At 48.1% G+C, this 21,952-nt stretch overlaps 1 protein-coding gene across 2 annotated transcripts; it reads left to right on the forward strand.

Moving 5' to 3' along the window:
• The first annotated feature begins 1,022 nt into the window (after positions 1 to 1,022).
• Positions 1,023 to 21,535, forward strand: GOLGA2 (golgin A2). Of its 2 annotated transcripts, XM_054174578.1 has the most exons (28): positions 1,023 to 1,183; positions 2,169 to 2,288; positions 2,668 to 2,748; positions 6,527 to 6,661; positions 7,280 to 7,323; positions 7,447 to 7,510; positions 7,935 to 7,994; positions 8,392 to 8,472; positions 10,269 to 10,307; positions 10,781 to 10,843; positions 11,079 to 11,172; positions 11,814 to 11,920; positions 12,483 to 12,541; positions 12,856 to 12,997; positions 14,041 to 14,130; positions 14,303 to 14,410; positions 14,509 to 14,596; positions 15,074 to 15,420; positions 16,243 to 16,356; positions 16,627 to 16,851; positions 17,114 to 17,213; positions 17,297 to 17,385; positions 17,976 to 18,129; positions 18,271 to 18,338; positions 18,789 to 18,891; positions 19,137 to 19,243; positions 19,419 to 19,587; positions 19,680 to 21,535. In XM_054174578.1, the coding sequence occupies exons 1-28, from the start codon at positions 1,136 to 1,138 to the stop codon at positions 19,928 to 19,930; spliced, it is 3,150 nt and encodes a 1,049-aa protein (XP_054030553.1). In that variant the 5' UTR covers positions 1,023 to 1,135; the 3' UTR covers positions 19,931 to 21,535. The 2 variants fall into 2 exon arrangements, with proteins under 2 accessions (XP_054030553.1, XP_054030552.1); XM_054174577.1 differs by lacking the exons at positions 18,271 to 18,338; positions 18,789 to 18,891; positions 19,137 to 19,243; positions 19,419 to 19,587; positions 19,680 to 21,535 and having other exon boundaries at positions 1,031 to 1,183; positions 15,077 to 15,420; positions 17,976 to 18,213.
• Positions 21,536 to 21,952: the final 417 nt, after the last annotated feature.

Genomic DNA, 21,952 nt, shown 5'->3' on the forward strand with positions numbered 1-21,952 from the left:
ACTTTTTAGCAGGGTCTGTTGTGACAGGAAAAAAAAAAAAAGTTGAGAGTTTTAAAGCAAAGTTGGGTAGATTTAGACTAGATAGGAGACCCCTGCCCAGGTTGCCCAGAGAGGTGATAGATGTGTCATCCCTGGAACCGTTTCAGGTCAGATTGCTTGGGCTCTGAGCAGCCTGCTCAAGTTGCAGATGTCCCTGCTGGCTGCAGGGGGGTTGGACTGGATGACCTTGAAAGGTCCCTTCTAACCCAAAACATTCTATGATTTTATCATCATTATCCCACTTACCATAGCCAAGTTGATTTCACTCCATGCCATCACAAAAGGCCTCAGAGCTACCTCAGCCCTGGGGCAGCAGCTGGGAGAAGGTCTGAGAGAGCTCTGGGGACCTGCAGGGTCATTCATACAATTTTTATTATTTTTGTAGGGTAAATCCACAGCCCCCAAGCTGCTCCACCAAGCCTGCATGACTGGAGGAAGTGCTAGCTGGCAGGGCAGTGCAGCTCCTGGGTCTATGACCATATGCTTTGAAGGCCCCAGCCTCACTGCCAAAACCTTGCCATGGAAACCTGATATGGCTTCTTGGACCGGTGCAGAAGAAATCTTCCCGCAGCTCCCTTGGCCTGGCTGGCAAAAGTAAACTCGTTCCTCTACAGCGCCGGGCGCTGGCAGCAGCCATATCCGATTCCCTGGGCTGGCAACACAGCCAGACTCTGCTGCTGCCGCAGCTGGAAGGTCAAAGGACTTGGGAAAGATGTCACACACCAGCAAAACCCAAATGGCTGTGCTCGCTGTGACTTCAAAGGCAGAGCTCGGAGATCAAAGTGACGTGCAAAGACACACAGCTATGTGGATCGGTGGGACGTGCCCTACAAAGGATGAGGGAAGGCCGCCCAGCGCCGCGGGCTGCTTTCTAGGCAGTGTTTACTCAGGACGGCTGAGCCAATACCGGAGCGCGGAGCGGCGCAGGGCTGCTGTCACACGGCGGGAGCGGGGTCACGCCGGCCGCACGGGGCGGGGAGCGGCAGCGGGGCCGGCGCCCCGGCGGCAGCGCAGCACAGGCCGGGCCGGGGCGGAGCCTGGCGGCCGCCTCCGCCGCTCCCTGCCGCGGCTGACGTGGCCCGGGCGCGGGGCGGATATGGCGGACGGCAGCAGGCAGAGCAGGCTGGCGGCGGCCAAGAAGAAGGTGAGGGGCTGGCGAGGGACAAATCGGGAGGGGGCGGCTGGGCCCCACGGGCCTCGCGCTGATCGGAGCCTCCGGCACAGCCGGGCCGGGCCGGGCCCGGCCTCTGCCTTAGCCCCCTCCGAGGGCCACAGGCCAGGCCCACCGGCCGCCGCTCCGCCCGCTCTGGGACGGGGTGCGCCACGGCACGGGCCGCCGGCAGACCCCGGGGTGCGGCCGGGCCTTCGGCGAGGCACAGATCAGGCCCGGGCTGCCGCGGCGCGGACCACCTGGGCGTCTTTGCGTCCGTCCGCCGGCCCCCCATTTTGTTTTATAAATTCCCCTTCCCTCCCTTATTTTTTCCACCGGAGCGGCTCGGTCTCGTTCTTCCCGGCGGGATGCGCCTGTGTGTCAAAGTCATTTGAATGGGAAAGTGTCCTGAAGCAGTTCAGGCTTCCATTTTGAAATCCTCCAAATAATGGGATCCTTCTTTATTTGTTTCCCCACCTTGTCTCCGAAGCCCGCCTGGTGTCAGGGGCTCCCAGGGGCTCGGGTGTTGTGTCTGAGATGAGTGGCAGGGGCTAGTGGAAGGGAGTGGTTTACATAACTGCCTGGGACTTGCATGGTTTTGGGCTTAGGGGTTCGGTAACACACGCAAAAATGCTGGCAGACCTGGCAGCTTCCAAGTTACAGCTTACCAGAGTGGCTTTCCCTGCGCAGAGTGGATATGATCTAAAAATCAGTTGTAAATTGTGTCTCTTCTTACCTCACAGGTATTACAGTATCAGTATTAACATGTTACCAAAAGGCTTCTTTTAATATTTTAGTTGAAGTGTGGAGTATCAGATTGTTTTCCAAGAACATCATTAGCTGTTAATCCCTTTGAAGAGTGTTTCTTGTGTCCTTATTCTTGATCTGTCTTTTTATCCAGTGGATCTTTGTGGGGTTTTCTGACATGCTCACAGAAAGCATACTCTGTTTTGACTTTAGATTCTTCTTTTTTTCACAGCTGAAGGAATATCAGCAGAAGAATAACCCTGGAGCAACTGCAGGAACAAAGAAAAAACGCAAAACTAAAGAAGGCAGTAGACCTGAGACTCCCACCAACGATCAGCAGCCTCCAGAGAATGTAAGTGTGTCCTTCTTCCTCTCAGATCACTTGCCAGCTCCTTGTTCTTTGGTTTCTCAAACAAAATGACTGGAGCCAGGCAACTGTTACACTGGTTAGTAAGTGAATGGGGTAGACGCCTGTCTTGCTAGCATTGGTGCTCCAGTAGTGAGCAGCTGCCTCTGCTGGAAGGTGCCTGCTGGAGGCTGCTGTGTCCCACTGCGGTGTCTCATCATATGGTGCTGTCCTGCCATGCTGGCTGTGTCCAGAGCTGCTCTTTTCAGGTGTGTGCTCCACTTGAGCTGGAGGATGCTGGTTTCTTTGGCTGTCTTTGATTGATATTTTCTCTCTGTCCTTTTCTGAGCCATTTCTCTTTCCCCTTTTCTTTCGCCTCCTTTAGATTCAGAACATTCTGAAGGTGCTGGTGTCAGACCTTAACCGCTCCAATGGGGTAGCCATACCCTCATTGGACAAGAGGAAGGTGAGGCAGTGCTCGTGTTCCTCGCAGTGACTCTCCCTACCGCATGCTTCGGTTTCTGTTTATACTGACCTCGTTTTTTGGATGGAGCCTTGTCCTGACACACCCACTGTCAGTTGCTTGAGTTTTGTTGTCCTTTTTATTAACATGGAGCTATTTGTTACCGTGCATATCCGTTGCTCATAAGTGCTTGTTTCCTTCTGGTTTATGTCAAACTTAATGTGTGAAAAAGTGAACCTTGTCAAAAACTCTTCCTTGAGACAACAGAGCTTTGAGGAGATCTGGGCTGAGGCAATAGACAAACTGAGCCACTGAGGAAAACTGCCCTAGGAGGAGGCAGTGTTGTCTTGGCCTGTTCTGTCTGTGTGTTGTTGCTGTATTTCCTAGAGGCCCATTTCTGAAGGGCACATTTCCATTCATCTCTGGGCAAGCAGCTAGCCTAGTGAGCTGTCTGGTTATTCCAGCTGACCCATTTCATGCTAGGTGATGCAGCTTGCAGAGGTGATGCACAGTCTGGCAGTACCACGGGCTTACGTATCTTTAGGCAGGAAGTAAGATACTTCCAGTCAAGCATTTACAGGCTTTGGCCTCTTCATGCTTCTGAGGTATGCCAATAAGCAATCAAAATGTGTTCAGGACCAAATGTAAACAAACAGTCTTTAAAGAAAATCTCTTTTCCAGACAGTTATCTATTTAAGTTAGGTTAAAATTGTGGTGGTAGCTCAGGGAAGTAAAATTGTGTAGCCCAAAATTTCCTTCCTATTTTCTTGTACTAAAGCTCTGCTTTTCATTTTCACTTGCATCATTTTGGTGGCTTTACCACTGCTTCACTTTAGTTAAAGCAACTTAATGCATTGGCTGCACGTCTGTGTGTCTGCAGCAATCAGTGTGACTGTGGTGATCACCAGGGTACCAGACACAGACGCAGTGACACCTGCGAGGTGCAACAGAGTTCGTTCCAAATTGCCTTTGTGTATCCCTTCTTTCCTTTTCTTTTTGTGTCGTAATCCAGCAGCTGTTCTGTCCAGCACACGCAGAGCGAACAGAAGAAAGTTACTCCAGCTGGACCTTGGGTGTGTAGGTTGTGAATCCGTAGAACTTGAGTGATGTGCCAGCTTTTTGAGAGTGCGGGATGTGCCTGTCCAGCATCAGAAAGGATGTGTTCTGAGTCAAGTTTCACTCTTGCCACGGAGATTATTTTCAGTTAATACTTGTAAGCAAAATGTGAGGTAGACCTTGGAGAAGAAGGCTTGGTTCATATTGGAGGCTGAGATGAAGATGGGGGGTCCAGTGGCACTGCCAAGATGGCATTTGGTCTTGTCTGTGTCTACAATTTCAGTCCTGCTTCTGTTCATGCTTTTTTCTCAGTGATTTATTTTCTTGTTTTCTTAGTATGGAGAGATACCTTTTGATCTGATTGGCTGTTACTGTGGATCAGTGTCTGAGGGGTTAGGGATAATTTGAAAACTTAAATTGCAATGTGTAATGAAAGAAAGATTTCTCTTTCCAGTTGCCATCTTGTAAAAGTCCTGTCAGGAAAACACTGTTCAGAAACTCTCTTGATGCTAACAGGGCAGAAAAGCTGATTGTTGGCATCGGAGCTAATGCTGCTGCTGGTATCTTAATGTGAGGCAGACCCCTCCCATCTCACCCACTTCAGCTTGCTTGGCTGTGGAACACAGAAAACCCAGCAAAATAAGAGTCTTTGTGTGAAAGCAAATGGATTCTGCTATATGTTAAGCTGAGCAGGATGATGAACTTTTTATTCTACAGTATTCAAACCTCACTACATGTAATTTCCACATGAGTGTCTTGCTCCTAATTCTTTTCTGTTTCCAACAAAGTCAGCTTTTAAAATAGGCTGGGGTTTTGTTTGTTGTTGGAGGTTTTATTGTAAATTTATTCCAAAATCACTTGTTGTGGAGGAAGAAGGAGGGAGTTTTTCTGGTTAAGGCACATTACTGGGTTTTGCATCTTGAAGCATTAAGCAAAAAGAAGGTCCTGATCAGAATAGAATAGAATTAAGCAGATTGGAAAACACCTTAGAGATCATCGAGTCCAACCTATCACCCAACACCATCTAATCAACTCAACCATGGCACCAAGTGCTTCGTCCAGGCTCTTCTTAAACACCTCCAGTGATGGGGACTCCACCACCTCCCTGGGCAGCCCATTCCAATGGCCAGTCTCTCTTTCTGTGAAGAACTTATTCCTAACATCCAGCCTGAACTTCCCCTGGCACAACTTGAGACTCTGTCCTCTTGTTCTGGTGTTGCTTGCCTAGGAGAAGAGACCAGCCCCCACGTGGCTACAGCCTCCATTCAGGGAGTTGTAGAGACCAAGAAGGTCTCCCCTGAGCCTCCTCTTCTCTCAGGCTAAGCAACCCCAGCTCCCTCAGCCTCTTCTCACAGGGTTGTGCTCCAGACCCCTCCCCAGCTTTGTTGCCCTTCTCTGGACACCTTCCAGCATCTCAACATCTTTCCTAAACTGAGGGGCCCAGAACTGGACACAGGACTCAAGGTGTGGCCTAACCAGTGCTGAGCAGAGGGCACAATGACCTCCCTTCTCCTGCTGGCCACACTGTTCCTGATGCAGGCCAGGATGCCATTGGCCTTCTTGGCCACCTGTGCACACTGCTGGCTCATGTTCAGCCTGCTGTCAACCAGTACCCCCAGGTCCCTTTCTGAGATGCACGGGGACAGGTATTCCTCCTGTCCATTTGATGTCCTATATTGATGAATGTTTGAACCTGGCCTTCACTGCTACTGTATTCACCTTGCGGCTCAATTCATGAGTGCAGTGTTGAGCAGGTAAACTGGGAATGCCAGGAGAGAGATCCTCTATTCCTGTGGAGTGCCAAGAAGGCTATGACTGAAGTAAGAGGGAGCTCTTTCATGTGGAATAGCAGAGAGCTGCAATGTAAGCTGGAGTGTTGAGAGATGATCTCATTTGTGTTGTAGTGTTGTTAAATGATGCCTGCCTGGAGCTGGGTGATGAAACACACTGCCATAAACCACTGGAACACTGGTCTGGGCCTCTGTGTCCCTCTGATGCTGTAAAGAGAGATAAAGTTGTCCAGTTCACTGTGGCTAAGCGCTCTTCATCCTCCCACAAAGGCTGGATGAGAACTTGCATTGCTGTCCAGAAATAGTTTTTTTGTTCCTTCTCTTTTCCATTTAGATTCTTCCACTCATGGTATTCATGGCTCCAGTGGGGCCACAGGCACCCGCTCCTTGCCGTGCTGAGCTTGGACTGCTCATAAATGTCCTGTTTCTAAACTTGTGGTTCATGACATGCCACAAATTTCAGAATCTTAGATGGAGCATTTGAGTTTGACTAACCCAGTTTTCACATAGTCACCAACTTGTTCTTTTCCATCTTCACTTGCATGCATTGATCTGTGTTTTCCCCAGGCCCATCTTGAAGGTAGTGCTTTGCAAAGCAGAGTGTGACTGCCATCTGGCTTTGCCTTTGCTTGCTTTTTGGCAAGTCCTTTGCAGTCAGTCTAGTGTGTGAACTTAGAGCTGGGTGATGTTCCTGGCCCATGCTAAAGCTTTAATTGTGGAACACAAGTTCTTCAGGTTGGCTCTGTGAGAGCACAGGTCTGGGACAGTGTGGGTTGATGCTGTCACCTGTTTGCTCTGGGGAGAACACAGATCCTTTTCCACATGTTTCTAAATGATTGTTCACATCTGTTTGGTTTTCACAGGCAGATCACAAGGTGCTGTGTTGTCATTAATTTTGCATGAGGACTGTAATCCTGTGGTGTGTTTTGTGACAGGCGTACTTTGACACTGATGTTGCCGCTCGTAATGCCGAACCGCTTGCTACCGATGTCCCTGTGCTGTCTAACAGCAACAGCCTACCTAGTTGTGGTTCTGTTCTGCCTGCTCCTGAAAGCATGCAGCTGACACAGGTTTGTAAATTATCATGAATATTGCCATTGAACCACTGAACATTGGCCAGTGAGTTCTTGAGAAAGATAATCTTCATTGAAATGACTGGTTCAGGTTTTCATCTGTTAAAAATAATTGCACTCTCAACTCTTCGTCTAGTCAGGCTGTGGAAGCAGAGAGGCTGCAGTTGTACATGTGGCCCTGCATCCTTCAAAGCTGTTTTCCTTACCTTCTCTACCATTCCATTAGCAGAAAGTACCATTAATAAGGGGAAAAAGGTCTCCACTCAGTTCACTCTGTTTCCTTTCACTAGCTAAAGACTCAGTTGAAGCTTTATCCAGCAAAGCAAAGTGTTGATTGTCCTGATAAATAGTAAGAGCAAACATAAAGCCTGTGCCACCAAAGTTTCTCCATTCCAAGAAACCTGGGCTCATACAGCCCAGAAGTTGTGTAAGCCAGGACTAAGGTAGTGGGTTTAAGTTTTTTGTTTGCTTTTTCCCCCATCTTTCTTTGGGAAGCAGTAATTACAGGTACTATGGAACCTGAGCCTGGGTGTAATCAAGCCTTAGTGACACATTCACAGATGTGACTCCCATCTTCTTGTACAGGCATGTAAGTTTTTGTGTTTCAATCCACAGATTCATGTAGCTGAGGATCATAAAAATGCTTCGGATGAGGACAAGTGAGTGTCTGTGATAATCAAACAATAGGATCCCAAAAAGTGGAGGTTTGATTCCTCCCCCTGCCCTGATTCGGGCAGTTCTCTGGGAGAACTTTTCATCTCAAGGGCTTTCTGTGTTCCCAGGTCTCTCTCGTCCACAGAAAGTCTCCGCCAGTTGTCTGAACAACTCAATGGTCTGGTTTCTCAGGTATGACCTTGGTTTTGATCCACTGGTCCTGTTAATTCTCTTGATGTTTGATAATGGAGCTTTAAGCAGTCAGCTCAAGAAAACACTCTTCAATCTCAGAGATGTCTGCAGTCATCCTGCAAACAATAATATGTTTGAGTGTCGAGAGGCAAAAGGTCCCGGTTTAGGAATGTAAAGTAGGAAGAAAAGCAGAGTGGGATGAATGAACAGCCTGTATTCCTTGGATGTAGTGCACAAGAATCTGCATAATGCACATCAGCTTCTCACAGGGGGAGTCTGCCTTTGCCTTTATTCAGAAAAGTCTCTTTTCTGTGCCTGTCTGTGGCACTTTGCAGTGAAAGGTGCTCTAAGTGACAGTTCTCCATTATCAGTGATTTGTTGCCTTGAGGAATAAAACTGACTTATTTGACTGGTTTACTTCTAGTCTACATCATATGTGAATGGGGAGACTGCTGTTTCTTCCACCAATATTAAGGAAATGGAAGTAAGTTGTTCTCAGTCTTTTATTTCCCTCTTTCTTCTTTGTTGCTGTTGATTACTTACTGGGACTTTGCTTACAGCAGTGCCAAAGAGACCTAATTGAATGCACAGCTCAGATCCATTGGAGGTGTCCAGATGGGGATCAGGATAATCTGGCTTCAATACAACTGCAGTTCTTCTTCTTTAACTGCTGTGAAATGAAGCCCTGACAGGAATGGATAAAATATATTGATGTCCCAGATGCTTTTGTTGAAACCAGAGATTTAATTTTATTTGGAGAATTTGATTATATCAACCTGTGAGAATTATTTATTTGTCTGTCCTTTTTAATTATTGCTTTTTTTCCTCCCCTCCTCCTCTTCTGCTCTTTCCTTTTTCTCCTGTTTGCATGTGCCCATCAGACACGTTACCAGGAGCTGGCAGTAGCCCTGGATTCCAGCAATCTAACTAACAAACAGCTCGTTACAAAGATAGAGGAATTGGTAAGAAACAATCCAGCCAACCAGTCTGACGTTGCCTTTGCTGCTCCTCCATGCTCTCTGGGTGTCTGCAGGGTTTTAGGTTCTCTCACAGTGCCACAAAGAAGGCTGCTTACCAAGCACTTTGAAAGAAGCAAAATGTGCTGTCTGGAAAACCCTGTTAAGGGGATCTGAGGCCACTTGCAAATATATTGGCTCGTCTGAGGAACACGAAACAGTTCTGTTGTTCCTATTTAAGTGTGTTCTGTTGAGCTCCTCATTCTTTCCCTGGATGATAAGCATCCTGATAAAATGACCATTTCTGGCCCTGGTCTGAATCCCTGAAATACAGAATTCTGGTGCTGGCAACAGTGTAAAACCTGTTTGTGCAGGTGGTGATGGTGTTCCAAATCTATCAGCAGAGTGGGAGCAACAGGTCTAAGAATGAGCCTGGGGCTAGTTTCTGATTATATCCTCAGCTTCTCTAGACACAATGAATGAACTGCTTTGTCCTGTGGCCTGCATGGATTCCCTATGCTGTTTTTCAGCCTTCAACTTTAAACACTGCAAGAAATGCAGCTAAAGTGGACTTGTTTCAGTCTGATAAGAGCCTTTCTTGTGTGATCACCTTCCCCCATTTTGTTCCTCTCAAACTATACTTTTCCCCAAATCCAGCATTTCCCAGTGTATCCTGTGACCCATCCTGTTTTATTTTTGGGTTTGGGCTGGTTTTGTTCCATTCGCTTTTTTTGTTTTCTAGCTGGGCTTCAGAGGCACCTGGTGTAGTGCGCTGGCCACCCAAGATTCTGCTTGTTTGCCTGCTTTTCTGTTTGCCTGGAGCTTTGTAGGGCCTTTGCTTTTCCTGGTTATGTTGTGCACTGGCATTGCTAGAATCAAAACCTCTCACTCATTACCCTTCAGTCTGTAGCCATGTTTCAGGATGCATTGAAGCAGTGGTAGCTTGGCCAGTGTCTACCCTTTAGGAAGGGGAAAGGTACTAATGAGGCACCTGTGAGAAAGCTGCCGGGGTACAAGAGCTGCAAGCGCACACTCGGCAGCACAGTTTGTGTTGCAGCCTGGGTAGGCAGCTGCCACTTCTGTCTCCTTCACCTCATCTGTAAAGGAGCTATGCACAGTAATCAGATCTCTAGATGCTTAGAGTCACAGAATATCTCAAGAAGGTGGAAGGGGCACTTCATGCATAAGTTTAAAATTGACTGGGACAGAATTCCCCTTTCTCTTTGCCTTTGACTCCAGCTCTCTCTCACAGCATCTTTTGCAGAAGCTTGCCAACTGAAGTGTGGCTCTGCATGACTTAAAGGCCAGTTGTTAAGTGGGATCAGGGTCCAAGGTCTCAGTTAAATGAAAAGACTGGGGGTTTGTTTGGTTTGGGGTTTTTTTTTGGTGGGTTTTGGGCTTAGTTTTGTTGTCTTTTTTTTTTTTTTAAACAAAACAACCCACCAATTTTGATGGCTATCCTAATACACCAGGATTACTGCAATTAATTTCATAGCCATGGGATGAAGTTTAACTGAAGTTGGTGGGTGCTCAGATACGGATATAGAGGGCTTTCAGTGGTGGTGTTTGGGAAGAACTGTGATAAGCTATTAAACAATGAAAAACATATCTGACATATAAAATACATCTGAGAAGAAAGCCTCAATCTGTTATTTTTAATAGCTAAGGCTGCTCCTAGTGTTTTACAGGAAGGGTAAGGGGAATTCCATGTGCATTAATTTGGCATACTTCATTAAAATGGAATGTTTCAGCAGTGTGAGAGTATTTTCTCTTAATACTGGCACATTAATTTTCTTCTGTAGAAGCAGCAGAACCAAGAAGCCATGAATCAGCTGGAGAAGGTAAAGTGTGCCCATTTTTCGCTGGGCAATGGGTAACTGTTCCTCTGAGGAGCAGAACGCATAGGGGCTATGGCATAGGCATGGGGTTTGTGTCTGATGGCAGATTTGGGTTCAGCTGTAGCATAAGGTGGAATATTTTGACTTCATGAGTTAGGTTGGCAGATAGCATTCTTGACCAAAGCTTAAATGCTTTGGTATTGGAGGAGTGAGTGGGGGCACATTACAGTTTAAGTCCTTGTCAGTAGCTTGCATTCCAAACACCACCATATCCATGGTAGCAGTGATTGTGCCATGCTGCTGTTGCCATTCTAGGGTGAATAAATAACGAAGTAGACCAAATAATGGAAGACAGAAGTATGTCTTTAAAAGCAGTGATGTCATTTAGATGCTGGAAGTACTACCAAGGACTTCTAAAAGAACAAGAGTTAGCCATTTGCATTTTTGTGCTGAACAGGCATAATTTCTTCATACAGGAAAAGAAGGAGTTTGAACAGAAATTCTCTAAAGAGCAAGCAGCACTGAGGGAGCAGCTGCAGGTAAGGCAGAGCCTCCATTACAGCAGTACCTCCTGGCTCCTGCTGTTCTCTGGATTACTGACCACTCATAGTTTTTATCCAGAAGCTACTAGTGCATTCCTTCAGGAAAACTGGGAGTCAGTCAGCCTGTGCTTAACTGCAGGAGCTCTTTACTGAGCTGTCCTTTTGTGGCAGCAGTGTTGTTGCAGTTCCAAGCAAAGACATTTTGTACTGAGCTGATTCTCCTTTCCCAAAGGTTCACATTCAGACTATTGGAATTCTGGTTTCTGAGAAGTCTGAGTTGCAGACAGCCCTTGGACATACTCAGCAGGCTGTACGGCAGAAGTCAGGTAATTGTGAGCACTCCAGCACAAGCTGCTGGTTAAATAAATGGGGGCTTCAAGTCACAGGCATGATAGCTGCTGGCGGCCAGCTTGCAGCACTTGCAGACTTCCTCACAAGCCATGCTTGGCACCCTCACTGCTTCTGTCATCAGAGCTGCCCCCACATGGGAGCATGTTAACCCCATGGCAGTTGAGGTTCTCTTGTGCCTCCCTGAAGCCTTGTCAGCACTGTTTGGGCCTCATGACTACCCCAGACTGCTCCTTTCTGACTTCCTTCTTTTAAACCTTTGATCCCTGTTCTCTTCCCTCCCATCGGTACGGCTGTCACATTAATGTAAATTTTACACAAGCCTTTCATTTTGAACTAAATTTGAGCAGTGTATTCCATTAGGAAAAAAACCACAAACAACATATTATCTGTTGTCACAAAATGGAAGTTTTATCATCTCCCTCTAAAAGTGAGGAAGGTAAATCGAGCTTCACTGCTCAGAGCTGCTAGTGAATCACCTGCAGAGCCAGGAGTGGAACCAGCTCTCCGGATTTACAAGGCCTTAAAAGCTTGCTGACAACGTAGAAAGTGCTGTTCATCCAGTTCCAAAAAACTCTTTATGGTCCAGCCTCAACAAACTCTGCTCTGACTTGTTTAGGAGAAGCTGAAAACCTTGCTGCTCGTTTACATTCCTCTCGCCAGAGGGTATCGGAGCTCGAGCGCACTTTGTCCTCCATCTCTATGCAGCAAAAACAGTCAGAGAAGGTAAGAGTCACCTCTCCTTGTGCTTAAGCAGCACTCTGCCTTTGGTGGTTTATTTGTCACTACACAGCTGCAAAGTGTAGTCCTCGCTTAGAGGAGAGGCATTAATTAACCACACCTTGTTAGTTGTTAATTAACCTGGTAAAGCTGAGTATTTGCCAAGATCAAGGAGAACTTCGTTCAACTTGCTGTGACCACTAAGCATACAGCCCAGTGGCTGTCTTCACATCTGGCACCTTACCTCATTAGTCTTGCCAGCTCCACTCAGCAGAAGCCTTGCTTAGACCTTGTCCCAGGAGGGTCTGCATCAGACAGGCACTGGAGTACTGACATGAATCCGAAAGTAACCTCGTGTTCGTTAGTAGCATCACATTTGACAAGACAGAATAGACTGACTCCTGGCAAATGCAGGAGGTTCTGGGCAAACCTGTCCTGAGGATTTTGCCGAAGTTACCATCTTTCCTACTTAACTGATCTGATGAAGGTGAAATGAAGTATTTTTTTTCAACCTCTTACTTGTTTGGCTGAGGTCTGTAGATGAATCAACAATTTCCTTTTTCTCCAGCATAATAAAGAGCTAACGAAAGAGCGAGACAACCTGAAACTGGAACTGTACAAGCGAAGGTAAGTCACAGAATCACAGCATGTTAGCAACTGGAAGGGACCTTGAGAGATCATCTGGTCTAACCCCCTGCCTAAGCAGTCCCTTCTGCTTGTTCTGCAGAGTAGTGCTATGCTTCTCCATAGAGCCACAGAACATAGCAAAGGGCAGGGACCACAGATGGTGACTTGAGAGGTTGGATATTTAAATAAATAATAATAAAAGAGTCACCAGAGGTGCTGCTTCTGAGCTTCTGACTGCTGTGAAGAACTGGGTTGTAAATTTCTGACACGGGCATCAGCAGCTGCAGTGATGCCGCTTTGCTTGTTTATTTCAGCAAAAGCAGTGAGGAAATCAAGCAGCAGAATTCAGAGCTGTCGGAAAAAGTTCACTCCCTGGTTTCCCAGAACTCAGCCATGAAGTTGGATATGGAAGATTTGCATAAGAAACTGGAAATGGCTGACCTGATGATTCAGCAGGTAACCATAAAGCTTGTAGGTTGTGAGAGCAGACTGCACTGAGCATTGCAAGGCTCTGCTTCTGACAGGGGCCAAGGCACCAAATCTCAAGACATCCTCTTACTAAAAGGCTTTCAGTGAGACCTTTGAGGAACAGGAAGCCTATATTCTAAGGAGCTGGAGCAGTACATGGAAAGACTGTGACACTGGTCTCCTAAAAGAGTGTTAACAGCATGAGAGGGTGACTGGACATAACAACTGTGAAAGTAAAGTGACTTTTCCTGCTTGCCTCTGTTCAGCATTTTGATTACTCCGTTGTGCTGTCTCAAGGAGAAGCCAGCTGAGTAGAAATGGTGTTTGTACCCACCCTAGCAGGAGGGGGTGAACTGGACAGTGGTAAGGTGAAGGCCAGCTGGGGAAAGTTAAGAGAAGCAGCCAGTTAGGGAATGTGTGAGGCGAGTGGTTAGCAGTTCAGAGAGCAACCTTGGGGTTCAGGTGAGACTCTGGGAGAAGAAACATCTCGTGGTTGGTGGGGTTCTTCTGTTTGTTTGTTTTTTCTTACAATGGCTTAAGTTACCCCTGAAATAAAGTAGAACCTTGCCAGTAGCTTTCCCATAAGCTCCTCTTCTGGGAACAGTACCATGTCTGAACTGAACTGGCCTTGCTACCAGGTCCACTGACATGTTCCAGACATTAGCTTTAAATTCCTGACGTGTTCCCTGCTTCTAAGGTCGCAAGGTTCTTTCCCATCTGATCTGACTGTAAATGCACAAATGGTTTTTGAGCCAAATGGTTTGATTAAAGTCTATTTCCTTAATTAAAAAAAAATAGTGAATATGAAATTGGTAGGGAGGAGCTGGCCAGCTCAGCCTGTTTTACATGGCTAAACCCCACGCATCTTGATTTGAATTTTCTTTTTTTCATTGAACTCCACTGAGTTGCAGGACTTTAAAGAGCTATAAAAGGCTACAACATGGATCACGTGACAGGTTACTATCAGGGGAAAAGCTACACGAAAATGGAGTATTAACATTTTGCTGTAACCTCTTGACTTTTGTTGGTAGTTCTCAGATCAGACAGGGAGTCTGGATGCAAACCAGCAGTTACAGATGGCATTGGAGGAGAAGGCAAGTCTGGAAACCCAGGTTGCTCAGGTAAGAGGTGGTATGAAATATGATCCAAATCTTCACATCTGTAAAGAAACATGTGTTGGAGAAGAATGCAGCCTGAGCTTTGCTTTGAACACTGTTTTCTTTGAACTTTATCCCATAAGCAGTCACTACCAAATTTATTTAGCCAGTCCTATTTTTGTTTTATTTTGAGCAGCTCTCTGAGTCCCTTCACAAGCTCCAGGCAGAAAGAGATCAGTATGTAGAGAAACTGAAGGAGGAGGGGAGCATTTGGCAGCAGCGGGTACAGCAACTCTCTGAGCAGGTAACATCAGTGGGGTTATCACAGCTGCCATTGACAAACACAGGCAGGAGCAAATGCACCAGGAAGGCTGTTTTAACCTTCACTTGTGTGGCTTGCAGGTCCACACAATGTCAGAGGAGAAGGAGAAGCACGTGGCCCAAATTCGGGAGCTGGAAGCCAATGTTACAGAGCTGCTGAGCAAATCAGGTAGGGCTCCACATGGCAGAGTACCAGCTAGGTAACTGCCCTTGCTTTACAGGAACTTCTGCTGCCAGGGTGCAAGCAGGTGTGATGCTCTGAAGCTGTGAAGAGAGCTGAAAACCTGGTGACCCTCAAGACACCTCTCATCCTAGCAAACAGCAAGTGAACTACTTCAACTAATTGGCCAGCAGAGTGTCTTTGGTGCCTGCCTGACTGCACTGTCAGCCTTCTGGCCCAGGGGTCTGGGAAGGCAGGATGCTCTTGCTAGGGCTGTGAGAGAGTTGGCAGCACAAGGCAGGGGGCTGTGCTTGCTTTTGGGGTATTTTTTGCTCCTTTAGTTTCTCAGTACCCTGTAGAGAGGACTGGATTCTGCAGCTGGTGGTATCTTGTGGGTCATGCAGCCCTAGAGGATGGGGTGTGCTTTGTGTATCATTTAACCATTATTTCCCTTTGGCTGAGATGTTTTTGATTCCCTTTCCTCAGCAGTTAAGCCCATGGATATTGAGCCTTCCCCAGCAGCAGGGCCCACAGCACCTGTGCTGGGTCTGCAGGAGGAGATCCAGCGACTGCAGCAAGAGAAGGAGGAATTGCATGAGCAGTACCAGGCCCAGGTCCGGGACAACGAGCAGCTGAGCCATCTCAACCAGGAGCAGGAGGAGCGGCTGCTGGAGCTGGAGAAGGCTGTGCAGCACTACAGGGAGGAGTCTGTGGACAGACAGCAAATTCTGGAGGACATGCAAAGTGACAAGGCCACCATCAGTAGGGCTCTGAGCCAAAACCGGGAGCTGAAGGAGCAGCTGGCTGAGCTGCAGAATGGGTTTGTCAGACTGGTATGTCTCTTGTGCGTCTTTCTCACTGCTCTCCTTACCAGTGCAATCCTCTTGTAGCACAGATGTGAAAAACTGGCAGAAGTGTTTTCTCTCTCTTGTCCTCCAAGGCTATGGATGCTCCATCTTCTGTGATGTCTATTGCTGTGCTGGGAGGATCCCTGTAATTCCTTACTCCAGGTGCTCTGGCAGATGAACCAATATCCTTATCCAGAGCAATTTCCTTTACCCTGTCATCCCCTGGCAGTCAGCCTGTTTTCTTTCCCTGAGTATTCCTTCTGCCCCCTGCCCTTGAAGATACTAATTTTCTATTTCCTGTATTTGCCCATGAAGAAGAAGTTAGCAGTCTGCACTCTGCTGCTGCTGTCATTCATGCCCATCTTGGAGATGAATTACTGCTTTTGCTGCATCTTCCACTGTTACAGCTTCCCCCGTGGGACCTGTCAGGCCAACACATGCTCTGACCACTGATTTTCTTTCTTTAGTCCTTTCTGAACTACTCCTGTTTTTTGAATCTCTGTAGCACTGTTTGTGGTACTCATACCACCCATCTGCTTTGGAGCTGACAGACTGTGTGATGTGCCAGGCCTCTTCTTGGCACTGTCCCATCACTGATTCCTCTGGCTCTTTGCTTGCTCTTCTCCCATCATCTGAACCTTTTTGTAAGTTATTTACTGCCCTGAACAGTCAATGTCTGGCCCTTAGTCACAGCTCAGAGTAAAGCAAGGAACGGCAGCCTGTTGCACTGGGAATGAGTGTGGTTTACAGAGAGGGAGTTGATGATGGCTGGGGCAGTTTCCTTATGCAGTGGTGTCTGTCTTGCAGACAAATGAAAACATGGAGGTTACAAGTGCCCTGCAGTCAGAGCAACATGTAAAGAAGGAGCTGGCCAAGAAGCTTGGGCAGCTGCAGGAGAAGCTGGGGGAGCTCAAGGAGGCGGTAAGGAACAGTGGGGTGGCAGGGCAGCTATGTGGTAGTTAGTGCAAACTGCTAGCACCTTACCAGCCTTTGATGGAAGGATGAAAATTGGTGTTGTAAGCATCAAACTGGGAGCCTTCCTCCATTGTCTGCTGCCTGATGTGGGGGCAGATGGTGGCTCCATGCCGTGTTGGTGGCTGTGGGGAAATGTTGACAGTTTGGATCATGTCACACAGCTCAGCTTTCCTGGCAGAAATGGTTTGATGTCACAGCTGGATCTTGTGCTTTTAGCTGGAACTGAAAGCACAGGAGGCTCGGGGTCTGCAGGAGCAGCGGGACCAGTACTACAGCCACCTCCAGCAGTACACCATGGCCTACCAGCAGCTGTCTGCTGAGAAGGAGGAGCTGCACAAACAGTACCTGCTCCAGACACAGCTCATGGATCGGCTACAGCATGAGGAGGTTCAGGGGAAGGTGACAGTGGAAATGCACCTGAAAGAGCTGCAGCAGACCAAGGTAATGGTAAAAATGGGGAAGTGGAAAGACAGGAGGAAAAGCACTTAACTACATTAACTGTATGATTAATTAAGTGGAAATTTGGACCAGGTGATACTTTGCAGTCCCTTCCAACCCAGGCTGTTCTGTTACATCCTGTGCAGTGCAGGGGAATGTACTTGTCTGGAGCAGAAGCACTTTGGTGTGTGTGTGCCTGAAGACATAGTGGCTGTTTGCAGTCTGGCTTGTACAGGATCTGTGATCTTCTGCTTCTGTTTTGCAGGAAAGTCTGGAAGCTGTAGCTAAGGAAAACAAAGAGCTGCAGGCCCAGATCAGTCAGTTAGCAGCAGACCTGGATGGCAGGATTGTGCGTCGACTAGAGGGTGAGCAGCTGCACTTGGTCTCCAGGGAAAGGTAGAGCTGGCCTTGGGGTACAACCTCCCTGTTCACCTTCCTCCTCTTGCAGGAGATGGAGTCGAGAGTGAAGCAATGACCGAAGAAATCCAAAAATCTTCCTATGTGATACCAGAGAGGTTTGAAAGCCATGAAGAAGTGGTGAGTGTTAATGGGTAGAAAAGCCTTTGGGTTTCGTTCTAAACAAATGTCTAGGAAAGTAGGCAGGTGAAATTGCAGGGAGTTTCCACTGAGTGCATGGAGTAGGCTCTTTATCATCTGTGATCCCCATCAACTGCAGAGCAGCAGGCAGGGAGGTGTTAGCAGTTCCTTGTGTTGCACTATGCAAGGAAACGAGACTTCTGTGTCACCTTTGCAAGATAGGCTGGAAGTGTGGCAGTGGCTTTAATTATGAAGACAACTGGCAGAGTGGCTCACTCATGATGATATTCTCTGTAGCTTGGAAGGCAATTTGGAAATGGTGCTGAACAGTTGGAAAATAGTCATAGTTGGAAAACACTGTGACCAAACAGGTACCCTGGGAGCTGGTATTGTAACCTCATATTTGTGCTGCTTGGGAATGGGCAGTTGCCTTCTGGTTTGGTTCCAGGGCAATTGCTTACTTTGCATTCATATCCACGAATGGAATGGGGTGAAATTGTTCCTGCTCGTCTTGGGCTGCACGACTGAGCATGCTTCCCAGAGGAGAAGCACTGATAGCACTGATGTGCATAACCTGAAATTCTTCTTAGGTCACTTTCTTGACATCTGCTGTGTCCCAAGTGGAGAAGGAGCGAGAAGACCTGAGGCAGCAGCTGGCTAGTCAGAAACAGCAGTGCAGAAGCCTGCTGCAGCAAATAGCAGCTCTTAGGCAGGAGCAGCAACATAACCTCATGCTGGGTGGAGGTAAGAATCTGGTGCTGTTTGGGGACAGTGTGAATATGGAGGCACACCTCAGCCAGCTGTGCTGGCCCCTGTGAAACAGATCTACAGGGTTTGTGAATGTGTCCTTTCCAAGGAGGAGCTGAACATCACATGTCCTTCCAGGTCCTACTGTGGATACTGTTCCAGTGGAGGTTCACGAAGCTTTAAAAACTGCCATGGAGAAATTACAGGTAAGCAAAGGTTCTCATCTGCTTTCAGCTCTGCCTCAGCACAGGCAAGCTTGCAGCACTAACTCCCCTCTCAGCCCCAGACCCCAAAGACTGTGAGCATAAGGGCCTAACACTCAGCTGTGGTCACTTCTCTAAAGAAACATCTGAAAAACTGTCCTCAGTCTGCTGAAATGAAGCAGCTGGTCTGCAGTCTTGGAACCAAGTATGCCCACAGCTGTGCTGTCCCAGCAGTGAGCAGGTTAAAGGGCCCTTTCTTTCATCAATCCCTCTGCTTCCAAAGTGCAGAGATGCTTTTTCACGCCTTAGCTAGCTCTCTCCTCTCTGTTCCTTTGTTGTGAAGGCAGCCTGTTCCTTAGGCTCAGACCTGTGTGGATGGAGGGTGCTGTATTTCAGACAGGAATCCTCTGTAGGTGAGCAGTGCCAATAACTGATGGCAGTTTCCTTGTTCAGTCACGCTTCATGGAGCTGATGCGAGAGAAGGTGGATCTGAGGGAGCGTCTGGAGGAGCTGGAGCACCGCTGCATCCAGCTGTCCGGGGAGACAGACACCATTGGTACGTGTGGCACCACCTGCCTCAGCCGCAGCTTGCTCAGTGCTGCCTTCTTGGCAGAACAGGTCCTCCAACAGCTTTGGGAGCTGGAGCCCTCCAGCCACTAAGCTGTTTGTGTCTCCTGCTGCTGCCTAACCAGGCTAGAGCTCCAGTCCAGGGCTGGATTTGCTGCCTCCTTGTGCCACGTTGTGTTGTGCTCACCATAAGCCTTGTACCCAGCTCTTGCTGATGCTGCTCTTCCATTGCAGGGGAGTACATTGCCCTGTACCAGAGCCAGAGGGCCATCCTCAAGCAGCGGCACCAGGAGAAAGAGGAGTACATCAGCAGACTGGCTCAGGATAAGGAAGAGATGAAGGCAAGGACTCTTTCTAGTAGCACTGCCCCAGGCAGGGCAGGCTTGGGGAGCACTTGGACAGTCCAAGCCTTGGCCTGTTCTGCAGCTGGTGTTAGGTCTGTGGTTGCTAATCGCACGAGGGAGGCAGGGCTGCGGCCTGCAGCGTGGTTCATGGCTTCCCTTTGCTCCGGTGCAGATGAAGCTGCTGGAGCTGCAGGAACTGGTGATGCGCCTGGTCAGGGAGAGGAACGAGTGGTACAGCAAGTACCTGGCAGCTGCTGGAGGCCCAGAGCCACCAGCGAGCCTGAGCGAGGGTGCACTGCCTGCGGAGCGGCACAGGGAGCTGAGTGCCACCCACAGCCAAGGTAGGGCACAGCTAGGCCCTGCACTCGGGCACCCGTGGACTCAGTGCTGGGCATGGCCAGCAGTCACCTACTGCCTGCCTTCTTCCTTCCAGGGCTACGGGAAGTGAGTTTGTCAGATGAAGCAGAGCAAGAGGCTGCTGTTCTTCACCAGCCCAGTGTCTCCCCTGTTGACAGTAAAGCTGCTCAGCCAGGCCAGGAGGACCCCACAGCAAAGCAAATAATGCAGCTTCTCAGAGAAATCCAGAACCCTCAGGAGAGGCTGGGCTCCCTGCTGGAAAACCCCTGCATTCCCTTCTTCTACCGTGCCGATGAGAACGATGAGGTTAAAATCATGGTAGTTTAAGTGGCATTAAATCTCATTTACAGCCATTTTCTGTGAGCCTGAGAGGACTGAACTAACTTGTACGTGCCCATACCTCTGCTCAGAGCCCCTGGCAAAACAGGTTCTTAAAGTCATCAGGACAGAGGGATTGCATCAGCCAGAACTCGCACGTCAGACCTCATCATCTTCCCTGTCTCTTTCTTCTGTTACTTGGTGTGCTTGGAGTACAGGCAGACTCAGACTAATCCCTGGGAGGCAGTGGGTGCTGGCACTTCACCTGGTCTGGGGGCAGGCCAGAGGAAGGGGATTCCATGACTTTGGGCACAACAACTTAATTCCTTATCCCAGACTCTGGTGCCAGCAGCTAGCTTCACTGCAGTGCCTGAGCAATTGTTCTGATCCATCAAACAGCCTAGTTCCTTCTAGGGATCCCAAAGTAACTTACTCTGGTAAGAAACTTTTTGGACTCTGGACAGGTTGGGTGTGGTTCATGCTATGTAAAACTTCCCATGTTCCTCTGCAGCCTGCCTCTTGCACCTGTATCTGAAACCAGCCTTGGACACCCCAGAGAGGGGCTGCTGGCGGCTGGGCGGCACTACAGCCCCTTTAGTGTCATTGCAGGGGGAAGGGACCCAGGGTGGCCTTTTGAGTCTTTTTTGGTTACTTGACAAAGCTTTATGTGATTCTTGGGAGTGGGATGGAAATGTAACTGCACTTTGAAGGATGATGTGTTTCACCTGTATGTGTCTGAAGGTTTTATTTATTTAAAAAATGGGAATAATAAGTAAAAGGAAACCACTTAATAAACATGTTTTGTTTGGAATTTCTGGACTTCAGGGGTTCTAGCGCTCCATCACTTACTGCTCCTCTTCTCCCATTTTGGTGAGGAGTGCATTAGATGGGTGGCCAAGGTCCTGTGCCCCTGTTTACATTCCTGGGACACAGCAGCAGTAGAGGCATTGCCTAATTCTAAGAAGAAAACAAACTATGGTGGTAGGAGTAGGTCCCCTGAAGCACCAACAAAGCAAATCCCATGGGTGAGCAGGTGCTGAAGTGATTGCATATGGAGAATCTGCCAGAAAAACCTGCTTCTCAGGCAAGAATTGCTTGTTCCTAGGCCTGCTGGTTTCAGCAATGGAGGCCTAAGGGCCCTGGCACAGCTGTGTGCCCCAAAGACAGGAACCTGTGCCTGGAGAAGCACAGCCCCTGCTGTGCCACCCTGTCCAGATAACAGAGCTGCAGGCACAGGAAGACACCAATTTCTGTGTTTGTCAGCAAGAAACAGCGAGACTCCGTTTCTTCCGTGTCCAGGTTGGTCAGGCTTACAGCAGCACAGTAGAGAGCTTTCTTTTCAGCCAGAAGCAGATTGTGAGTTGTTCTGTTTGGGGTTTTCCAATGGTTCATCTGGAGGTTTCCCCATACAGCAGAAAAAGCCTGTGCAGAACAATTCCTGTGAGCCCACCTGGGGCAATGGAAGCTGGTTTATAAACTCTGGTGCTAAACAGTGTTGGCTGTTGCTGATGGAACACAGGTGAGAGGCTCTGGGCTGCTGCAGGCAGTGTGCCTCTGTAAGATGCTGTACTGCCCTCAAGAGAGGCTGAGCGTCTCTCAGGCTGTTCATAAATCTGTCTCATAACCAATGGGGACAGGGCTGTGACTTAGAGCATTATTATAAATGGAATAAATATTTATTGAGTGTAATACTCCAGCACTGTGAAGGAGACAAGAGCTGTGAAAAAGGGCTGCAGAGGTGACTTAATCCTCTTACAGATTTGCTTTCTGAATAAACTTAGTTGGGCATTGACCAGCTCTATTTCTTCTGCAGAATTCATCTTGAAATTTGGCCAGGAGAAAAAGTGAAGAATTGCTTGCTATTCAAAACACCTGCCCTGGCCTCAGTGCCCTGTTTTCCTTAGGTTTCGTGAATGTTTAAATGCAGACAGACTGCGGACAACCTTGAGACATTTCTCTTGGCTCATAATTCAGATCCAGACCCCAGGTTCAGATTAATTTTTTACCCTGTTCCCTTTAGGAGTTTCCACT

The sequence above is a fragment of the Dryobates pubescens genome, chromosome 29, assembly GCF_014839835.1.
Source record: "Dryobates pubescens isolate bDryPub1 chromosome 29, bDryPub1.pri, whole genome shotgun sequence".
NCBI classification, from domain to species: Eukaryota; Metazoa; Chordata; class Aves; order Piciformes; family Picidae; genus Dryobates; species Dryobates pubescens.

Bases quoted from the DNA above. Each gene is read 5' to 3' on its own strand.
- GOLGA2 (XM_054174578.1), top strand. From the start codon at position 1,136: ATGGCGGACGGCAGCAGGCAGAGCAGGCTGGCGGCGGCCAAGAAGAAG. The intron at 16,357-16,626 runs GTAAGGAACAGT...TTGTGCTTTTAG, and splicing joins TGGGGGAGCTCAAGGAGGCG to CTGGAACTGAAAGCACAGGA. The intron at 16,852-17,113 runs GTAATGGTAAAA...TCTGTTTTGCAG, and splicing joins AAGAGCTGCAGCAGACCAAG to GAAAGTCTGGAAGCTGTAGC.